The 23,266-nt window shown below is 45.9% G+C and overlaps 1 protein-coding gene across 1 annotated transcript in view; it reads left to right on the plus strand.

Moving 5' to 3' along the window:
* The window catches only part of FGFRL1 (fibroblast growth factor receptor like 1), a 101,792-nt gene that overhangs the window by 66,651 nt on the left and 11,875 nt on the right, over positions 1–23,266 (plus strand). The window contains exons 4-6 of the mRNA XM_078593126.1: positions 15,162–15,251; positions 16,865–17,044; positions 20,252–20,389. Of these exons, the coding sequence (XP_078449252.1) occupies positions 15,162–15,251; positions 16,865–17,044; positions 20,252–20,389 (408 nt within the window). The remainder of the gene's footprint in view (positions 1–15,161; positions 15,252–16,864; positions 17,045–20,251; positions 20,390–23,266) is intronic.

The following is a 23,266-nucleotide window of genomic DNA, read 5'->3' on the forward strand; positions in this document are numbered from 1 at the left end:
GGAATATAATTCTGAGGCTGTAAACATTTCCAAAACATGGCAGATGAAAATAAATTTGGAGAAAATGTGCTTACTTGCAAAATGTAGATCCTGTGACCTCTCATCGACTTGATTATCAAGTAAAGTAATGAATTCATAGAAATTATGATCAAGACAAGCCAAACAAAACAAAAACATTTTTGTAGAATACTCATAAAAGAGATGTAGTTTTGTAGTTTTAGTTCATTGCTGTTTATTTTTCACACAATGAAAATTCAGCAAAATATTTCTGAGATAAGAAAACAACTTTCTTGAAATGTTGCATTTACTGGTAATTTATTCGCTTGCTTCTTCATTTTATTAATTCTATATTATTTTGTTGTTTACGCACCATCTAAAAAAAACAGGCCCTGTTTGGATCAGTGCGAGTCTTTGACATGCATCGATCACGCACAGCAGGGCCCACCCAATCAGCCATGACAATGCAGATTCATTCCGCAAAGGCTTCGTGTTGTCAAGAAGTTGGCGATAACTTCAAAAAATGTTCACCATCCATTAAGTCGCATTACATGAACAAACTCAGCACATCTTCTAATGGACCACTGCTGTCCAATTTGCTGCCTGTCCTCGCCCTGAGCTGTGTGAATAATGAGGACCCAGCCTTGCTCTTTTGTTTCACGTCTACTCGGGTTGCCGCGACATTGATATGGATGCGATGTCAAATTTCACGATATGATGATCATGGCTATATCAGTTTCCCATAACTTTATAATTTAAATTCTAATTTTTTATGTTTTTGGTTTTGTGCTTTGCTGTAAGTCAAGTAAAGGTAAGGATTACTTAGCAATTCAACTGGAGTTTACTCAAGTAAAGAAAAAAAACCTAAGAGTATGAAGTTTACTCAACATAAGATTGCTCAGAGTTTTCTGTTCAATGCAACCATATAATATAAAATTCTTACAATATACATGCTGCCATTTACACAAATAATTAACGGAATTTCTGCTATAGTCTGGGATTATTTGTAAGTTGTGATGCAGGAAAGCAAGCACATATAATGGGTAATATATATTATTTACAGTTATAATTGTTACTATTATTGTTATTTCCAAAATATGATTAGGAAATTAGAAAAAAAAAGCATATAAGCAACAATAATCACGATAAAATAATATTTAGCAAAACAGACGATATGATTATCTCATTTAGTTCCCTCAAGTGGGGCTATCTAGAGCTCCCTCTACTGGAGGCCCTTCCAACAGCAGTGGCACGAGCAAGGAATTGCAGGGCTGCACCTTTACCTTCACTTATATCAGGCACACGTCAGAAATATCAGTGGCGTACACTGGACCACAGGCATAAATGCATTTCTAAACCACCCATGAAACCATTTATTTTTTCTATCAACCTGATAAAGCGCTACCCGCATATTAGTTTGTTTTCTTCATGCGCACACGCGCGTGTGCGTGTGTGGGGTTAGACTTTAGACCTCATTATTTACTTGGTAGCAGAAAACACGATAACAATTTCCCAACGCTCGTGTTTTTTTCCGTTACATTTCGATAATACTATTTGCCACCAGTGGAAAAAAAAAGATATTCGTCAGTCCCCGTTTGCGCGGGCCACCTATGAATAAATGAATTAATGCGAACAGAGTAACGCACTGGTTTCACTTCTTTTTTAAGCGAAAGCAACCAAACAATGCACATGTTCACGCAAAGATCCCCCGCATAGCGTATAACAGGCTGACTGTCGGGGCGCAAGTGCTGTTAGCGAGCACCTATTAAGACAGACGTGGCACACCAGGGGGTGGATGGGTTGCCGAGCACCATTGTCTCCCCATTACTGATGTTTGCACGCTGCACCGGGTATCCATTTAAGGCTAAGTCGACCCAAGGGAGGTTCAGGAATGGTTAAAATATCCGTCGCTGTTATTGGCATTGAGCGAGACTTGAACTCCAGTCGCCGAGTTTGCAGCGCAGTGCTCTAACCACTGCGCCACCGCTCCTCCGTGTACACACGTACGGACACAAACATTAAAATACACACCTTTACATGAATAAACAACAACAACAGCCATCATTCGCCACAAAGTGACGGTGATGTCAACGCAGCAGTTGTGCCAGGGTAGGTGCACTCTGTGGCCGTGTAACGTGTTCATGGTTAATTGACAGGTCACCGGACAGACCCGGGTGTTATGGATCAACAGACTGAGATGACTGGCACATGCACCCCTACCTGTGCTCCCCACTCTGCCATAATTACTTACGTAAGCATGCACACACACAGAGCATGACGTGAATACATGGACGGATTATCAATGTCGTTTTATAGAATTTTGGGACAAGTGCTGTTAGCACGTAACTATTCAGTGGCGTGTGGCACACGATGGTATATTGCACCAGGTACTAATTTAAGGCTGAGTGGACCTACTGGAGGCCCAGAACTGGATCAGATATCAATTGCCACTAGTGTTAGCCAAGGGCAGGATTAAAATTCAAGTCACCAAGTTCATAAAGAAGCATGCTCACCATTACTCCCCACACACACATCATCACGTACATAAAAACATACCACCAGATACATAAATAAAAATATAGACAAAGATTCCCTGTATTGCCTTTAGCAGACTGTTAGGGCAAGTGATGTTGGCACCGATGAAGGACGGCATGGCATACGAAGTGGTGGGTGTCCAACACCACGCCCGGCCGCCTTTGTTTCCCCAGTGCGGATGTTTACAGAGATGCGCACACACAATCGCATGTGTAAACACACTCACAGCGTCATATATACAAACACACAACATAACACACACAAAACACACACACACACACCATGACATTCATAAACTTACTCACACACCCCTGCACACGCACTGGCGTGTAATGTTAAAAATAACCGCCTCTCTCTATCGCTGCGTTGACAAGTGATGCATGGCTGTTAGTGTTTGCACATTTGGCGAAAAATAAACAAATTAAAAACAAATCATCGTGGTGCCATCCGCAACCTCATTTCTGCCTACATTTGGAAATCTCAGCTCGTGTAAAGATTATTTATTTATTTCCATTAATTCTTTTTTCGAGTGACTCCGCCGCAGTCGGTCTCATTTCCCCTTTAATTAGGAGACATCTGCTGGCCTTGGCAAACATCCATTTGGACAGCAGACTTTAATTTTCACGTTGAGAGGCATTGACATTGTCACGCCTTTCCAGCACGATTACGACGACGCCACGTGGGTTTACACAGCGTGCGAAAGACTGGGGCTCTCACCGGCTACTGTCGGCAGAGTGGCTGTGTTGTCAAGGCGCTCTTCGCCTCTCCATCCCAGCTTAAATAGTGGCTCCAAGCCTGGAGTGTGTCATTCAGACTCTGTCTCCTCGACAGACCTGTTCTCCACCTGAGGACGGCTACTTGCGTTGTTGCCGACACGTCGTGAGAATTATTTTATTATGTTTTATTTTTATTATTTTATTATTTCCATTCTACGTGACTTTACCGAAAGAACCAAGAAGAAAAAGAAGTGGCTGTGTTGTTATGAACCCAGAAACCCGGGTTCGATTTCCACTCACGATCAACACCGCTGACGATCATCTGAACCGATCTTGCCCCCCCTAGGTTAACTCAGCCTCAAATGAGTACCTGGTGTGGTGTCTGTAAATATTGCCACCGGGGAGAGACAAAGGCGGTCGGGCGTGGTGCTGGCCACCCACCCCCTCGTGAGCAGTGCCTGCCTTCATCAGCGCTCGCTCCATGGGGGATATTTGTCTTTGTGTTGTTACGCAGCGCAGCAAAGAGTGGAGTTCATCGCTGTGCTGACCGCTCATTATTAGCTGACCATGCTATATTTAATAGACCGTGGTATATTTTGTATTTTTTTTTCATTTATAAAGTACGTCTTGATTTGCAGCTTTTGTGACTGCAGGAATCCATACTATTTAGTTCTTTTGGTAAAGTCACGTAGGTATAAAATAAAAGAAATCACAACGTTTCGTCATCAGGTGGAATAGATACAGCAGGAGACGGTCGCTTGTGTTGCGATCGAAACCTACGTGAATTTACCGAAAGAACCAAAGAGTATAAAGTACGTATTAACAAGAATACGCTTTAATTATCTGTAGAGCTGTGGAACAGTGGTTAGCATGCTCTGCTATGAATCCAGCCACCTGAGTTTAATTCCTGGCCCATGGCTGGTGATATTTGAACTGGTCGCCAACTTGCACTGACCAGCATGGTGAAGTACAGTCAAACAACAACTCCCACGACTGACATTGCATGGAGAAGCGGTCATCCAGCAGTGGATTGATAAGAGACCGTCACCATTGGAACCTCATTTGCCAGTAAAAAATATGATAATAGTTTTTTTACCCTTTTATCTGGCAACAAAACTGACACATTTTTTACAAGGAGTCATGTTTGCATAGACCACAATACCTGCAGCCATAATGCAAACAAAAAACATAACTCTGATAATATATGCACTGTCCTTGAAGTTGATTGGTCCACACCCGAGACAGCTTTCCTTAGAGCCTACTCTCACATGGGTTGGACCAGATGACGCCAAAATTTCGCTGAGTCTCATGACTCTTTATGTACATTAAGGCATGAGAGAGGAAACCGCAGTGCCAAAGAAAGAAGAAAACCACGTGTGTTAATCATTAACATTCAAAGCTCCGCACAACTGGATTCAACCCATTTCTGGACTGCCATCTCCTGGCCTCCTCACAGTCGATTGCCCACAATGCATGGTATTCCCTGCCAATCACTGACTCACGCAGTAGCCAGCCTCAAGCCTGCTGCTGCTGCTGCTTTATCTTCTGACATCTGACAAGAATGGGTGCATTCCCGTGAGATTTAGTCACAGGCAATATGGAGGTGTTGCAAATCTAAAGGTCAGCTGAATAAACTTAGCCTCATAGCACCTTAACCGCTGATAAGGGGTAACCGACGAGCCACTGATTGTGCAAACAGTAGCCATGTCATGGCAAGACTTGTCAACAGTATGGCATGGCTGTGGGGTATTCAGGCAGTGCAACTGCCCTGGTGGTGAAGAGGGGGGGGGAAATTAAACAGGAGGCCCCATTCCATCCCTTGTTTCGAGGACCTAATGCCAACCAGGCCTTCACCACTCGCCCACGCCATTAGAATGTGGAATTTCCACCGCTGGCTCAGCCCTACTAACAGTGGTGAACACTGATCAAATGTTCTCTTGGGCATGGGTGGCACTGTAACTTCACTTTGCACGGAGAAAACTCACCGAATGACATTGGTTGCCTTCAGCGGGCTTTGAGGACGGTTAAATCCCTGGGAATGTGAATTTGATAAACAGTTATTTAAGTCAATATTCTCCTTGTTGAGGAGCAATCAGTGATCTACCAGAGCTATGGTTATATTTATAGTTTTGCAATGAGCAAGCTGAGCAAAATATGCATGTATAATCAAAATATCATTGATCATTATATATATTGTAGCTCACTAATGGTAAGAATATCTTTAAGTCATCTGTCTACTATCTAAAACACACCGGTATTTATCTAGGTATATTGCAGGCTCTCTATTATATTGACTTCAATAGGCAAGACAACATTTTAACGTTCCAAATATTAGGTGGCTGGATAGCTCAGAGGTGAAAGAGATGCATTGGAATCGTTTGGAATCTGGGTTCGAAACCAGGTAAAAATCTTGACTTAAAACTGTCGTCAGGTGGAGAGAAAATATGAAGACTGCTTGTGTTGCCATCGAAACGTCGTGGTTTTTTGCTTTTATTTTTTATTTTATTTGTTTATTTTCATTTTATATCAACGTGACTTTACCGAAAGAAGCAAGAGCAGGTAGAAATCCACGATAAAACAGGGTTCACAAGTGTGGCGAGCCAATCGTCTCAGCCTGGTCAAAATGACTGAAGAAACAAAACCGCGATATTAAAGTTGGCTTTGAACTTGGTTTTTGAACTTTTGCATGTGGTCAAATTCCAGCTTTGACATTTTAAAATAATGGTTGGACTATCATGCAACAAACAATCCCATGGCAAAGTCACACACCTGCGCAAGGTAGAGTATATTGTCTCTAACGCTGATGCAATATCTCATGACAAATGCTGAGCACAATTTAATTAATATGAATAATTTACAGCCAATTGGCAATCCCTTCTGTATGAACCCTTCCCCATGCCGTGTTACTTGTGCGGGTTTGTTTAACCATAATTAACCACGCTTCCCAGTGCGGGTTGCTGGAGAGAGCAAGCCCAGGAATGGTTCAGATATCACTCGCCAACTGATGTTAAGTTTGAACTGATGTTAGCCCTGGCCAGGAATTTAAATTCAGGTTGCCGGGTTCATAGCACGTTGCGCTAACCACTGGGCCACCATTCCACCACACGTTAATTGCAACTAGATATGTACGATGTGTTGTTGACAGTGTCTTATAGACAGAGGCGAGATGGAATGACAAACGCCACTTCTGGTGAAGGCATTGAAAGGGTGGACTCGCTCTTGGGAGGCAGTATTTTTTCTGTTATTCTTTTTTGGCATTCATTCATTGGTTTGGGAGGAACATGATTGATGTGAATTCAGCAGAATGGGCCCATCTATTCAAAGGGAAAACCCCTATTAAGGGAATTGCAGAGCCATATGCTTGAAAGTGTCTAAGCCCGGCGACACATACAATCATCATTACCTCTCACTTTTACTTTCGGCGATAGGAGCAATTTTTGCAACAAAAAAAATTTCTTCACGACATCATCAGAATCTGTTGAGATGTTTAATTTTCCAACAATTTGGGGGAAGCCAATTAATGTAACGCACAGCTGCGGCCGATTGTACGGCGCCGCGTTTGAACTGGGTTTCAGTGAAAGAACTAAAAACACCGAAATAGCCACACACACGCACACATGCATATGCACTCGCATGCACACACACACAAAATAGAGAAAGACCGGGGGGGGGGGGGGGGCAAAGCAAGCGAGAAAGAAGTGGTGGAAGGCAAAGAAGAGAAAAAAAAGGCAGAGTGCTTCATCACACCACCACCGTCTTGCCGGCCACAGACGGACGGGGCAAGCCGCACACAAAGGCTGTCGTGTCCCGAATGGGCGATGGGAACCCCAGCACCCACCCAGTCTCAAGGCGGGCCCGGCCACTCGGTAGGGCCTCACATTGTTCACAGCTTGAATGGGTCCCCCACCCCACCCCCTACCGCCAGCCCTCCGACCGTTTAGCCACAGCCGTAACCCCCCGCCAACTCGCTACCCGCCAGCCCGCCAGCTCTCCCTCTTGTCTCTCTCTCTCTTCGCCGTAACCTCTCGATCTCGGCTCCCTCCTGCCAACGGCTCCGTTTCAGCAAGGCTTTGCCCACCACCACTAAGGTACAAGCGGCGCAGAGACGTTATCACTTGTGGCGTACATCATGAGTGGCCTTGGGTAGCACTTGTTGCTGGAAGGGATAATGGCCAATGCTCACGAAGAGAGATGAAGTGGCAGTCAAGCAATGGAACGCTTTCACGAGGGGACCTCCACCGAGGAGACGGAGCGATGAAATCAGCTCGTGTGCAGGCGCTGGGTGGATCAATACATCGCAGGATCATGAGAGATGGCGATGCATTGGGGAGGGCATTCATCCAACAGTGGATTGATCATGACTGATGATGATGATGATGATCCTCATGGGAAGAAGAATATCTCACCACTGGAAGAGGGTAGAACTGCATGTCAAGCTGCTTGAGTGAAGGTGCTCTGTAAATATCAATTCGGCGAGATGCAAATGCAACGTGTTGAGTTGTCTTATTATGAACATAAGTGACAAAAGCAGGGCACAATTAATGTCCCGGGGAGACGTACACATTTCGCAGGACAATTTTCTCAAAAGGAGAACGATCCTGGGAAAACCAATTAATTATTATCATTATCAACCTCTGTACCTGATTACATCTGATTTAAATTGGAGAAATAAATAACGAAATGTACTTACTGACCCTGACACTTTTGCCAAAGTCAAATGTAATAACGCTGCGTTAAATACAAATAGAAAACAACGTTTCAAAAAAATTCAGGACACCCACCCATCTCAACAAAAGGACGGTCCTGGGAAAACCAGGACAGGTGTCAACCCTCAATTCACCTTCTTAGGATTTTTCGGTAAAGTCACGTAGGTAAAAAAAATTAATTAATAAAAGTAAAATAAAATAAAAATCAATTCACCCTTTTCATAGGCTCACCAGCCAGTGTCTTCTCTCCTCCCTGTCGGTCCTCCACCCTCCATGCCCCCCCCCCCACCACTACCGTCCAAACATCACTCTGTGCCTCTGTGCACCCCCCCCCCCCCGGCTTTACCCGCCAGGCCAGCGTGGGGCCTCACACCCCGGCTCATCGGGGTTCGTTCTGCGTCGTCGGAGCCTTTGAAGTCGCCCTTTCTCTCTCTCTCTCCCTCTCGCGCGCGCGCGCCGCGACTCCTCCCGTTCACCATTCGGGGGGCCTGCCACTTATCTTTGCGATTCTTTTTTTGTGTTCTCTCACTCCCTCCCTCTGTTGCCTCCTCTTTCTCTTTGCATTCCAAATCTATTAATTACAGATAAAAAGGTGCCTCTTTTGATGTGGCGTGGGCTTTCATTGGCAATGTAGTTTTGTTCTTTTTTTTTACAACTATTTGTGAATATGTATGAGATAGCTTTTTTCATTTCTCCCTTGGCGTCAGTTTGCAGTGAACGTGGCGTGCAAAACGAATTCCTTGATCATTCGTTTCAGCTACCACATTGGTAACATACATTTCCATAGATTATACTCCAGAGATAAACACCAAAGACCATTTTAACTTGGTGTTTCACGTCCTCCGGGCAAGAGAGAAATGTTGAATTTCTTATATTTTTTCATTCTAGATTTATTTTTTTAGCTTTTATTTTCTTTACCTACGTGACTTTACCGAAAGAACCAAGAGTATGGATTCTTATATTTAGATTTTCATTGTAACTTTGTACTCCAGCCTTTGACATCCCCTTAGTCATTACAGCCCGTTATTAATACGAATATAATACAAAGATATATATCCATCATATATAGATATAGCCTTTCAAAGCAAGTGTCATTAGCGAGCACCTATTAAGGCTGATGCAGTGCACATGGAGGTGTGATGAGCATCTTACCCATTTTTCTGCCTAGGGACGATATGATATTTATACACTGCATCAGCAAATCCTTTTAAGACTGAGTCAACTTAGGGGAAGCCTGGAATTGGTTCAGATCATATTTGTCACTGACATTAAACATGGCCAGGAATTGAACTCAGGTTACCGTGTTCGTGTAGGGAAGTGTATTAACCACCACCCACAAATGCGCATACACACTCACAAATGCGCACACACACACAAATGCGCACACACACACACAAATGCGTGCACACACACACACACACAAATGCGCGCACACACACACAAATGCACGCACACACACACAAATGCGCACACCCACACACAAATGCGCACACACACACACAAATGCGCGCACACACACAAATGCGCACACACACACACAAATGCGCACACACACAAATGCGCGCACACACACACACACACAATGCGCGCACACACACAAATGCGCGCGCACACACACAAATGCGCGCACACACACACAAATGCACGCACACACACACACTCACAAATGCGCACACACACACAAATGCGTACACACACACACAAATGCACGCACACACACACAAATGCGCGCACGCACACACACACAAATGCACACACACATGCGTCATTGCACCCACAGCCAGCTCACGTCCCCAGCCCAATAGCAGACAAGGTAGTGGATAAAGTAGGTTATGAGTGCAACGGCCAGGTGCATTCCAGCTCACAGCTGAGAGACTGTCGGTTGCAGCCTCTTCTGCTCCACACCTACAGTATCCTAACCCTCCCGATCACCTGTCCCTCCCGTCCCCTCTCGGTGTTGCGCCTTTACAGCCGTGCACAGTAGCCGTGCCGCATTTATCTACGTTCACGTTTACGAGCCAATGTTTAGGACAATTGTGGCCTTTAGCCCTCAAGTCATCTTGCCCCATAAAGGCCGATCGGTACCACCGAGGGGGTGACGAATGCTAACGATGATTTTCTCGAATAATTGTACCTTTAAATCACAAATGTATATGGCAGCAAGGTCACTGTGGTACTTGTGTATGAGAAAAGTGTGCTTAACTAATGATCCTATAGCATATTTGACAGGTGATAATATTTGGGGGGGGTGGTGTGATTTTTAAATGTCTCGTAGAATATGAAAGTAAAAAAAGGGTATCACTAACACAGACGGAATATACTCGAAGATGTGTGCCCACGGTGGACACTGCCTATGGTGGACATTCCCCATCGTGGACACGAGTAGCATTTTCCGCCACAAGTGCTACCAACCCACCGCCCCCTTAGCGCTTGGGCTACTTGGTGAAAGGAGAGGAAGGAGGGAAGGAGGGAGGAGGTTAACCTTAACCGACAGACCGAGACGATGCGAGGGGTTCCATGCACACACGGCTTCTCCGTGGAATCCACTCGCCCTCATTGTTCGCGCGCGATCCAGCGTTGCTCGAGAAAGGGGCGGCAGACGCAGGTTTATCCAGGTGCTTGCATCGTTTTTTCTTTTTTGCGATGTACAGGAGGCGTCTGTTTTCCTCATGTCTGCAGAGGGATGCCTGTAGAATAGCTTCTGTGACATTCCTTCCCCAGCTGCAAATCGGCACAGGTCACCGCAATCAGTGGGTCCACCACCAGTCCAAATTAATGTGAAAAAGCATATATGGACGCCTGTGAATTGATTCAACGGGGTGGTGGTGGTGCAGTGGTTTGGTTATCGCGCTGTGCTGTGAACCCAGCGACCAGAGTTCATGTCCCTGCGACGGCTAAACAACAGTGACGGGCGATGAATGAAGTGGTCAAAGGCCCCCTACTCATCACCAACCCACCTTGACCGGCATAGCGAAGGATAATGAATACTTCTTATTGAAACAACCGTCATGACTGCCACGGCATGGGTAGCCCCTCATCCAGCAGTGGAATAACAGAGGGTGGAAAGTTATGAACTGATGTTGCTTATTGTAAAAGTCCCCTACCATATCCCCCGACATCAGAATCTGGTTTGCACGCCCAGTGTGGCCACTCCTTCAGAGGGACACGATGAGTGGAGAAATAAATAAGATGTATTTCAAGGTCCGACAAACTACTCTGAGAAGGGTTGCAGACAATTCAACAGGTGGGTCCACCTGTTGACCTGCCCATTCACCGCATTCCGTATGAAGAAGGCTAAGGCAAAACAAAATTATAATATTTTTTTTTTTTAAGAAAAATGAAACTCAAGAGAAGATGCACGTTTTCCAGGTGTGCATTGCAGCCGGGAACGGCAGAAACGGACGCGTCAGCTCCGTCTGCAGCAGCACCACCTTGGTTCTTGAGTTACGGGGATCAGGGGGGGGGGGGCGCGGGGGCAGGGGGGGGGGTTGTGAAAAAACATTTCGCCGTTGCGGCACATCAAAGGCCCTCGTGTGCACGGGCAAGGGTCAGGGTGACACGGTGCCGTTTCAGGATCGCGTTTTTGTTCGCCCTTCCGCACAATAAATTGTGACAGATCAAACGGAACGACTGCCTCCCCAAACTCGTGCCCCCCCCCCGTCCAACCACCCCGCACCCCCAAACACTCCCCCCCCTAACATCCCCCCAACCCTCCATTTTTCTCTCCCCTCTTTTCGCAGAAAAATAAATAGATGAAAAGCGCATGGGACATGCAAAGCAGGGCATTCCGTTAAAGAATTGCGTTTTACATCAAAGGAGGTGCAGTGAGACGTTTTTTCTTCCACCAGCTCCGTGTTGTGGACTTGTTTGGACTCGGATCAAATATCTTTCCTCATTATTACATTAAGCACACGGTTTTTATTTGTATTTTATAGTTTTGCAAAAAGAAGTATGCTGGACCCATTTCTATGAAAACAGAATGCCAGCTGAAATAGTTTTTGTTGTTAATATAACTGCGCATATTAATTAAAACGCAAAAGAATGGCGAGATTATGGGCGAAGCTGTCCTTTCCCGGTGACAAACTTGAAGCACAGGGGGATTAAATGTACGAAATTGACTTTTCAATATCACTTCCTCCACTCCACCAACGTAACACAGAACATGTCCCTGCATATTGATCTCACAACCAGGGATTCAGGTTGCACCTCTCTGCTCCAAATTAGGTGGCGTCGCATTAATCCTGCTGTCCAGGGGAATCGCAAGTTTAGTCATAGTCACCGTCATCATGAACGATCCTTTAGCATCGTATGGGTTTTGGCAGCTTGGCCGAAGGGACCGGCTGGTTTTATGAAGTCGAACAAGTTTCTGTAAGCTGAACACAAATGGTGCACACTTTGAGCGAGTCTATTCGGTTGACTGTCCCGTGGTTATTTCACGTCCAGCAATCACACGGAACTTGCTCCGAGTGACCGAGAGCCACAGCAGGTTGAGTGGTCGCCGCATAAGATGCGTTTACTCGCCGGGTGAATTACTCAGTTTCCAGTTCAGTGTTTGTGCGTGTGACCCAAACCCACGCAATGTGAACTGGATTAAAAAAACCCTTGATACGCGGCTTCGTTAAAACAAAAAATATGCGCAGCAGTCGCCTACAAAAATTGCACGTGTACTTTTGTAGGACCAATTGTAACTGCATTTTTTAAAAATAATACCAACGTTTCCGTCACCTGCAGCGCACTCTGGTGTGTGTTTAAATTCCATTTTAGGTTTAATGTGAGACGTCCAAATTTTGGATCGTTTTCAGGGTTCTGGGGCAGCCGTTGAGGGCACCTCTTGTCTGACAGTGCGGGCAGTGGTGCGTGAATGATCGTGCGAGCTGATGACATCACGACACCCGAGCCCCCGTTGCGCATCGTATGGTGTACCGAGTTAGCGTGGCCAGTGGTGGCGGTGCTGGCCCATTAATAACAATAATAATTTCGTTCTTTTGGTATTCACAATATTCTTAGAGCACAAGGATATCACGAAGGTGCTATGTTTCACAGATGAGTATAGTGTGCAGTAGTTTTCAATGGGGGCCCTAAGCAGAAATTATTTCTGGGGTACTCCCCTTTCAATCTATAAAGTCTCAGAGATGTGGACAAGAAATCGCGAAGTAGTGAGATGAGAGAGATGTCGAAGAAGATAGAGATGAAGTGAGATGAGAGAAGTGAGATGAAAACAAGATGGACACGAGAGAATTGCTTGCTTATGTTTGTTAGATCGTTATGTTTATTATGATTTTAATTTGAACTGATACTCGATGCAATGTCAATTGACACCCTGGCCACCCTTGCAAACGAGACGTTCGATCAAAGGATTACCCTGGCGAAATTAGTTTTGCTAAAAACAAAACGAGCTGCTTGGGGTCCTAAGCTTTTGTTTGGTTTATTTATTCCTCGTATCTCCAGTGAGATGGGGCTTTGCTCGGTTACAACATCTGCAGGGAACCAGGAAGCAGTGAAATGCCCTCGCATCACTCTGCAGCGTAGCCTGCTTCATCTGTGTAGCTGCGCGTTCGGGTTCACCTTGGAACAAAAATTTTGTCTTCGCGATCGTTGAACCAAAAAAAAAATCACCCACAATGAAACTAATATCATGAGATCTCGGAAGACAAGGTGAGGTTGAGCTTGGTCAGTACTTGGATGGAGAATACCACGTTATGTAGGCTTAAAGTGGCAGGAGATAGATTACGTGGATCGATTATTGAATGAATCTGTGTGTATTTCCACGTGTTACTCCCACATGTGCAGGATTATCCTTTGAATACTTCAGTCGCCTCACACATGAATACAAGAACACCCCCTTTATGGAAATGGTCAAACATCCCAAAGCAGGAACACCATGAACATGCACTTGAGACTGAGGTTTTCCTGAGTAAAGAGTGTTAGTCGTAATAATAGGGGTTTTCCCCTTTTTTCTGGCAACAAAACTGAAACCTTTTTACAAGGATTCATGTCTGCATTAACCACTATAATTGCAGTTAAAATGCAAACAAAAACACACTATCATAATATATGCATTATCCTTGAAACTGATTGGTCCACACCAAGGGACGGCTTTCTTAAATAAGGACGCCAAAAGGCGCCAATTGGGTCGAGGCTCAAAAGAAAGCCGTCCCTTGGTGTGGACTAATCAGTTTCAAAGACAATGCATATATTATGATAGTGTGTTTTTGTTTGCATTTTGACTGCAAGTATTGTGGTTAATGCAGACATGAATCCTTGTAAAAGGTTTCAGTTTTGTTGCCAGAAAAAAGGGAAAACCCCTATTATTATATTTTGGTACTGGCAAAGGAAGTCTAATGAAGTATTATTCATATTGTTATTATTATCATAAGGAATGAGAGCTTGAAGTAGGCATTGGATTGACACCGTTAGGATTTTACATGTTTATATTGTGGGTTCATTTTAGCTTCATATTAAAATGGGAAGCCTCAAAGCTTTAATGACATTAATGAAGAGCCCAATGTCAACAAAAACCACTGCCTGCATAGTCAGTTGTATATAGAACATGAATGAAGAACAGCTATTGGTGAAATATTACTCTTCCTTTTATTTGAAAATTGAAGGATTAGGTCAAATACGATGATGGTCATGCTCGTAAGAAATATGAGAGCCTCGTATCTGCATTGCCATGATCACCGTTGGGTTTGTGAATTGTAATATTGCTGGTTAATTTCAACTTAATATAGAATTCAAACGTGAAAGCTGCAGTGACGATAATTAAAAGCCACATAGGTAAAGGCGACCTGCAATTGCGTACCGACACTACTGCTGGTAGAAAAGCCTCCACCTTTACACGCTGGCCAGACAACTTTGAGAAGTTGGAATTACCCACAACAGTACTATATATGTGTGTGTGCTATGGTTAGTGCGCTACGCTACAAACCCGGTGACCAGAGTTTGATTCCTGCTCACCGTCAGCATCAGTGACGATTATCTGAACTTGTTCTAGGCCTCCCCTAGGCTTACTCAGCCTCAAATGAGCACCTGGTGTGGTGTGTAAACATCGCTACTGGGGAGACAAAGTGCGGTGGAGTGTGGTCCTCGCCACCCACCTCTGTGTGTGCCGTGCCGACCTTCGTAGGCACTACTCGCTAACAGCGCTTGTCCCAAGAGTCTGTTTTATCGCTACACCGGGGGATCTTTGTCTTTCCTTCCCCAACAGACGAGAGCGAGACGGCGAAAACCGAGGCGTCGCAGGCAGAAAATGGGGACAGGGCGGCAGCGGAGCGAGAAGCCGAACGCAAGCTGGGAAGTGAGTGCCGTTGGCGACGCTCGACCTCTGGTGATAAGCACTTTCCCACCGGCAGTCGACAAGCTCTTCACCTGTCACGCAGACAAACCGCGGTTGAACCGTACTCTCGTAATGCGACTGCATACTTTGAGGTTTTTGGGAGTTTTTTTTTTGACGTTTTTTTTTCAAAAGAAGGTAAAAAAAAACAGCCCCGCTGTTCAAAGCACGTGAACTGACAGCTAATGCATTGACGGTGTCAAAAAGGCGTCTGACGGTTATACTTTTGCGCATGAAGAAACGTTGTCATAACACTAATATGAACAAGGAAAAAAAATGTGTAACAAAGTTGTAAAGGTTAAAGGAGTCATTTGTCAAGTTTCAACAAAGACGTCTGCTTTTCGTCTGCCGCCAGATACAACAAAAGTCTAGGGAACTTTAGCTAAAAATACGAGTTCGATATTGCCAAAACACAACTTGCTTGGAATGTTTTTTTATTGTTAGTGTTTTTTTCTTTACCAAATGTAACATTTAGTAAGGAGAAAAACTCACACAGTTTCCATATTAAACACATTTAAAAATGCGTAAGCGGGACTTCAAAACAAAAGCAAAGAAATCTTGCCTACCCAGGCGTGTACCCCTAAAGTACACACCCACCCGCCCGCCTTCCCATTCCGACTGTCCCACTTCCAATTACTTAGGTGAATTGTTCACACATGTCCAGAAAATGTGCACGTGTCAAATCGAGCCAACGAGCAAATGCATTCCCAACGCAGATTTTTGTTGTATGAAGAAAAGTTGACTCACTTACCCAGAGCGCACAAAACCACATTGCAGAATTTGTTTTTGTATTGTACTTCTATGATTCCGCATCTATGGCTCCTGGACCTCATCCAGCAGTGGATTGACAAAAGAGCCGTACATGTACACATGCAGTATGCAATTAGTTCACGTAAAACGTGGCAACCACCACAGCGTCGACATAAATTCCAAAAGGCTGCGGAACATGTATATAAGGGATCGTGTAAAAGCACCTACACCAATTTTACATGTTTACACAGCCGCTTGTCATCCAGGCGCGATCTTCCAGGCTGGCATGCGTGTTTAGCACATCTTCTCTCAAACGTTCACCACACACTGCCGGAAGCACCTACAGGAGTTGACTCGAGTTGAATCACCCACGGGACTGCATGGAAACCCCTTGAGAGAATAACGTGCTCAACAAGCAAACAAGCCTGACAAAGAACCAATCTGTCAAAGCCACACTTTCGTTCATATTCTACGGTTTTTTTCGGTAAAGTCACGTAGGTAAAAAAAAATTAAAATTAATGAAAGTAAAATAAAATTAAAATAAATAAATAAATAAAAATAAAAACATTTTATCACGACGTTTCGGAGGCAACACAAGATTCCGTCTTGGAACCGTCACAGCACGCTTTCTGTATCTACGTGACTTTACCGAAAAAACCTAAGAATATGAATCCTTGCAGTCACGAAAGCTTCAAATCTAGAACTCACACTTTGGTTGTTGAAGCGCCTGCGCCAACAAGGACAGCCATGGCTGGGTGCCAGCTTCTCCTCTGTCTTCAATGGCCAACCGCTCCCCGTGTGTGTGTTCCCCCCCCCCCACGACGCAGCCAAGCCCCGCTTCACGCAGCCGTCGCGCATGCGGCGCCGCGTGCTCGCCCGGCCCGCGGGAAGCTCTGTGCGACTCAAGTGCAGCGCCAGCGGGGAGCCGAGGCCCGACATCGTGTGGCTCAAGGACGACCGGCCCATCGCGAGGCCCACCCCAGTGGCGGCGTCGTCTCACATGGCAGGTGGGAGCGGCGACCAGTGGCGGATGAAGCTGGTGCGAAGCTTGTGTTGCCTCCGAAACGTCGTGATTTTTTATTTTACTTTACTTTTATTAATTTTTATTTTAATTTTTTACCTACGTGACTTTACCGAAAATACCTAAGAATATGAATCCTCGCAGTCACGAAAGCTTCAAATCTAGAATTAGTGCGGAGCCTGTAGCATGATGTTATAAAGGTGGCACTAAATTAAAAAAAACATAAATATTAAAACAGATTGTTTCACTTGCATAGTAAATTAATTGTATTTTTTAATTTGCTATGCAGCCAGATAATACGACAAATCGCTAACCTTAAAACACCCAGTTGTTCATAAAAGTTGAAGGTAGTATAGTACTATATTAATAGAGCAAGTGCAGAATCACTGAATCGGAATTGATGGCTTCAAAGCGTTTAGCGCGGGGCCCTTGAAAGTGCGGGGCCCGTAGCATTATGTAGCTACTTGTGCTACCGGGATAATCCGGCACTGCTACACCGACACCAGCACTACCCAAAAACACCGCCCCGTGACGTACAGTACACAACCACCAGTACGGACACCAATCACCACCAACAACCGGCATGAGTGATTCCACCGTTTGCGGAAATTTGTCCGTAGCTCATGACATTTTGTTGAATGCCCGCTACACAATTCAATTAATTAAATGAACTGACGATTCAATGCAGGGATCAATACATTGAAGCCCTACTTATCCACTTATGAATACTTAGGGTTTCACGACCAATATTATGATTATTATTCACAATTGGTTTATTTTGGTCGAGATCGTGTAGTCGGTATAATGTCGGTTTTCAAACATTACTCTCCACCACCCCACAGAGACACTCATATCACGGGGACAAATATGCCTTTGTATTTGGTTTTTCAGCATCATGGCATGTTGCAAGGAAAGCTACATTCCGACACTGATAATGAATCTCCTTATCCACGTTGATGTTGGAGAGCACTATGAGCGGTTCCTATTGTCTATGTTTATCCTCACAAATGTCCTCCTGATATCCGCACAGTTGAGACAATGATGAATTTGCTAACACTTCTGGATAATTCCTCTTATCCCTGAAAATATATCCATAACAAGTAGAAATGGGCTTTTCCAGAAAATTACATATTGGTGGATTTATCCTTCCCAAGGGTGAATGCAGGTTGTAGCATGAATTGGCCATCAATTTCAGGTGACGCCTCCTATCTTCTTCAGAGCAAAGATAGAGCAGAATTTGTTAATCACGATGGTGCAGTATTTTCTCTTCGTCTGCAACACAGATTTTAATATTATGAAGCGGCGTTTGTCAAGCGCCAGTCCTCGCGAGCTCCCATTGCGCAGATTACCGACCATTGGACGGGTGCAATGTGTCGCGGCTTGATTTGCCTCTGAAAGGGATAAGATAAGATTTGTTGAAATATGCACCATCGGGGTTGGAGGGGTGTCGTAAAGACCGGAGTGTAACAAACAATGTTATTTATTATTATAAGATCGGCACGGCTAGCAGGCTGTGCTTGACTGTTTTGTCAATGTACCGTGCGTGTGTTGCGTGTGCCCGTGTGTGCGTGTGTTGTGTGTCTGTGTGTGTGTGGAGCAGTGGTGTAGTGGTTAGCGCGCTGCGCTACAAACCTGGCAACCCGGGTTCGATTCCCGCTCATGGCCAACACCCAGTGACGATTATCTGAACCGGTCCTAGGCCTCCTCTAGGTAGACTCAGCCTCAAATGAGTACCTGGTGCTGTACAAACATGGTCACTAGGGAGACAAAGGCGGCCGGGCGTGGTGTTGGCCACCCACCCCCTCGTGTGCCGTGCTGGCCTTTATCGGTGCTTGCTAACAGCACTTGCCCCTACAGTCTGATAAAGCTATACGGGCGATCTTTGTCTTTGTGTGTGTGTGGCGAATATTAAAACTACTCCTAGGCCCCTCCCCTAGATCGACTCAGCCTTAAACGAGTAACTGGTGTGGTGTGTAAAGATCAGCATCGGGGGGGAGACAAAGGTGGCTGGGCATGGTTTCTGGCCATCGACGGCCGCTCGTGTGCCATGCGGGGGCCCTTCGCACGGTGCTCGCGAACAGCACCTGCACCCAGACAGTCTACGGGGCGATCTTTGTGTGAACGTGTGCATTGTTCAGTTGCCTTCACTTAAAGGAAAGTGAAACCAGTGGCGTACTCTGCACACATTCATCCGTTTATTCATCGGTGGCCCCGCGCCTTCTCTCGCTCGCCGCCGTGCAAAACGAGGACAAGCAACAAGCGGGGGACTGACGGAGACATTTTTGCGCTGGCGGCAAATAGTATTATCGAAATGTAATGGATATAACATGAACGTTTGGGAAGTTGTTATCGTGTTTTTTTTTTGCTACCAAGTAAATAATGAGGTCTAAAGTCTAACCGCGCGCGCACGCACACACGCGCGCACGCACAGAAACCAAACTCATTTGAGGGCCTTCGCTCGGTGCTCGCGAACAGCACTCGCACCCTGACAGTCTGCTAAAGGCTATACAAGGGGAAGGTCAGGGGTGGTATTATATATGTGTGTGTGTGCATGGAGAGCGGTGGTGTAGCGGTTAGCGTGCTGCGCTCATATCGAGTTTCATCCCCCGCTCACGGCCAACACCAGTGACGATTATCTCAACCGGTCCTAGGCCTCCGCTAGGTTGAGTACCCGGTGCGCTGTGTAAAAACATCGCCACTGGGGAGACAAGGGCGGTCGGTGCTCGCTAACAGCACTTTCCCCCGACAGTCCGTTAAGGTTACACGGCGGGGGTCTTTGGGGCCGTCCATAAATGACGTCACGCGATTTTGGACGATTTTTTACCCCTCCCCCCCTCGTCACACGGCGTCACAAAAAGTCAGACCCCCCTAAAATATGATGTCACAAAGCTCTGCCCTCCCCCCCCCCCCAACAAAAATAAACATGCTTCAAATCGCTTTAAACTTTTGTCATTGTAGTGCGTATTAATGTGGCGCTGCACTCTGATGTTGTAGGAGAAAACATTTATCAAAAAGTCTATTTAATTAAGTAGAACGTGTTGTCTATATTTATTGAAAGTTGCGCATTTTCATGTGACGTCACATTTCTCAACCCCCCCTCCCTCGTCACACATCGTCACAAATGTCTGACCCCCCCCCACCCTTAGGTGCGTGACCTCATTTACGTACGGCCCCTTTGTCTTTGTGTGCACAGCATCTGGCCGGGGTGGCAGGCGGCAGCAGTGGACGCTCACGCTCAAGAGCCTGCGAGCCGAGGACAGCGGCCGCTACACGTGCCGCGTGTTCAACACCGCAGGAGAGATCAACGCCACGTACCGCGTCGACGTCGTGCGTGAGTTACTCCTCCACCTCACCTCTCCCTGCCCCCCCCCAACCCCGCTGCCTGCCTCAGGGCTACCGGAGGACCCAGCTTGAATGGGGCATTTGCGGTGGTTTCAGAAAAGGGGCCATTCCGGTGTCGGCCAAAAGCGTTTGTAAGAAATTTTAAAAAATTGGGATTTTGGGATTTTGTCCCGTGGCCTCTTCGTGCTTGAGTCGTGATATTGGGAAAGGGGTGGGAGGGGGGGTACCTGAGTAGTGGGAGGGGTTGGCAGAGGAGTAGGCAGGGCTTATGGGCAGTTAGGTGGGGCCAATGTCAAAGACAGCGAGGCCACTTGGGTGCTTGGTCGAGTGGCTGTGTGTGGCAGACGGAGGGCCTGCGAGCTCACTGCGTCCCAGGGTGAGCCTCCCAGAAATGCTGTGTGGCTTCTGTATATACTGACATGACACGTGGCGACACATTGATTATTCAACTATCAACTAATATTGATTCCCACACTCACGGTGCGTGCATCAAAATCACTCGTGTGATTTACTATTGTCATGAAATGTATGAAAATAAGTTGATACAATTAAATACAAATTTACAAACGAGACGGAACAAATGGCAAAACAATGCACACGAGATGGCAAATATGAGACCATTCCTTCATTGAATTGCAATACAATTCATGGATTTGTCGGAGGGAGTGAATTGTCGCATTGCTAACACTGGCACTGCGTGAGAGCCAGGTAAATGTAATCCACAGTGTGGTTCTTTGCCAAGGGAGACATGGTACGGTGGAAATAATCCAAGAAATATAACTAGTGCAGACAAAATAAAAAGGACAAACCGCACGAATAAGGTGGATTATTACAATACAGAAACCGTATCCATGTAAACAAATATGCACAAACTTCTTGCGCTATTGAACGTGTATGCGACCTCTCTGTGCCAGAGGTCGCAAACGGGTTTTGATTCCTTACCCGTACCCGGCCGCACCAGGGTCGCAAATGGGTACCCGTACCCGTACCCGGCCGGGTACGGGTACCCATTCCCTACCCGTACCCGTACCCTACCCGAAATGAGTGACAAACGGTTACTCACCAGTGACTCACGGCCTACCCGTACCCGGCCGCACCAGGGTCGCAAACGGCTACCCGTACCCATACCTGGCCGGGTACGGGTAGCCGGGTATCGGGTAGGGTACGGGTATCGGGTACCCGGTTGCGACCTCTGCTCTGTGCCAACAAAATATATCGTATCACACGCAGTAGTGCTGATAGGGAGTTCTACTAATGCTCCAACACCGCAGATGACGAGGGTAAGAATTGTTCTGCCAGATGTTTTTTTTTTTACACAACTGTGGCAATTATGACCAGAGGGCACAGATTGCTGGAGATTACAGTTTAGGCACCAAAGATAACTTGCAGAAACTATCTCTGTAATTGCCACAGCTGATATGCAACTGCGGGGAGCTCTGGATGTGAACAGTGGTTGCCCTGTCTCGTCATAGGGTTTGGAGTGGGTGTGGGGGGGGGTCACATTAAAGGGGTCATGGCCTCCACAATTAAGGGGCATGTTCCCTTCAGGCCTGTCAATTTAATTTTTTTCCCTCCGCGTATATGTCACTTGTCTCCACAATCAATCACTCACTATCCGTCATCTTCCGTGAACACAATTAGTCATAGAAGGGTGTTTGTGAAAAAGGGCCATGTACTTGCTGGTCACCGTTTCTTTCTTTAGAACAATGGCATCACGCGCTCACTCTCTCTCACACACTGCACGTGGTTCTTGCTAAAAGGTATCTCGAGGTTGTAACAGGTGATGGAGGGGTGGGGGAGAAGGGGAGGATTTTTCCGGGCAGTGTTTATGAAACTGTCCGGCCCAGCGGGCCTGTGTACGCGCGTTTTTTTGTTGAGTGCAGCACAACGCACGCGTTTCGCTTGCAGTCGCACAAAACAATGCAGTCAATTGATCCGACTGAAATTCTTTACCCAATGCTCACGAAACGCCCATCGAATTGCGCGTGTGAGAATCGATGGTTTACAATCTATGCAAATTGCATGGACGTTATGCGCCGAGACTGCGTTTAGGCTAATTGAGCGAACAAGGTCTCGCACCAAAGGTGGGTTGACACACGACGGCCGTGAAAAAACTAAGCAAACCAAATTGGATGTTCTAAGAGATTTGTATTTTTTGCTAATATATATTGCATCGAATATCGGTCCCAAATAACGAAGGGTGACAATTCAAGGAAGTTCAAGGAGATGAGGGTGGAAAGAATGAATTTCCCACATGCCTCTTTGCTTTCATACAAACGCATTCCTATTGGATTGTGACAATGAAATGTACAAGCAAGGTAGAAAGTGCCAGAAACAATACACATCGGGAGAGTACAAATGAAAGAGAACATGTTAATTTCTGCACGGGTCTGTGAATAGTAACAATTAACGAAATCTCATTTCATAGTGGCAATTCATCACATCACTGGGATAGGAGGCGAGTCATTACATATATGAAAATCACTCTCATTTGACTATAAGTATGGTGCATTGGACCCATTGCGCTTACTAATCTTACACGTACTATGAGCGCACACGCACGTGCACACACGCAAAACAACTAAGACAAAGATCCACCGCATAGCCTTGAACAGATTGTTCGGGCAAGTCCTGTTAGCGAGTAGCACCTCTGAAGGCCGGCACGTCACACGAGGGGTTGGGTCACCAACACCACGCCCAGTGGCGATGTTTTCACACTGGACCAGGTACTCATTTGAGGCTGAGTCGACCTCAGAAAGGCCCAGGACCGGTTCAATTTATTGTCACCGGTGTTGGTCGTGAGCGGAAATCAAACTCGGGTTGCCGCGTTCGTAGCGCAGCGCGCTAACCACTACACTACCGCTTC

Source organism: Lampetra planeri, chromosome 4 (genome assembly GCF_965212315.1).
Source record: "Lampetra planeri chromosome 4, kcLamPlan1.2.h2, whole genome shotgun sequence".
Taxonomy (NCBI): domain Eukaryota; kingdom Metazoa; phylum Chordata; class Hyperoartia; order Petromyzontiformes; family Petromyzontidae; genus Lampetra; species Lampetra planeri.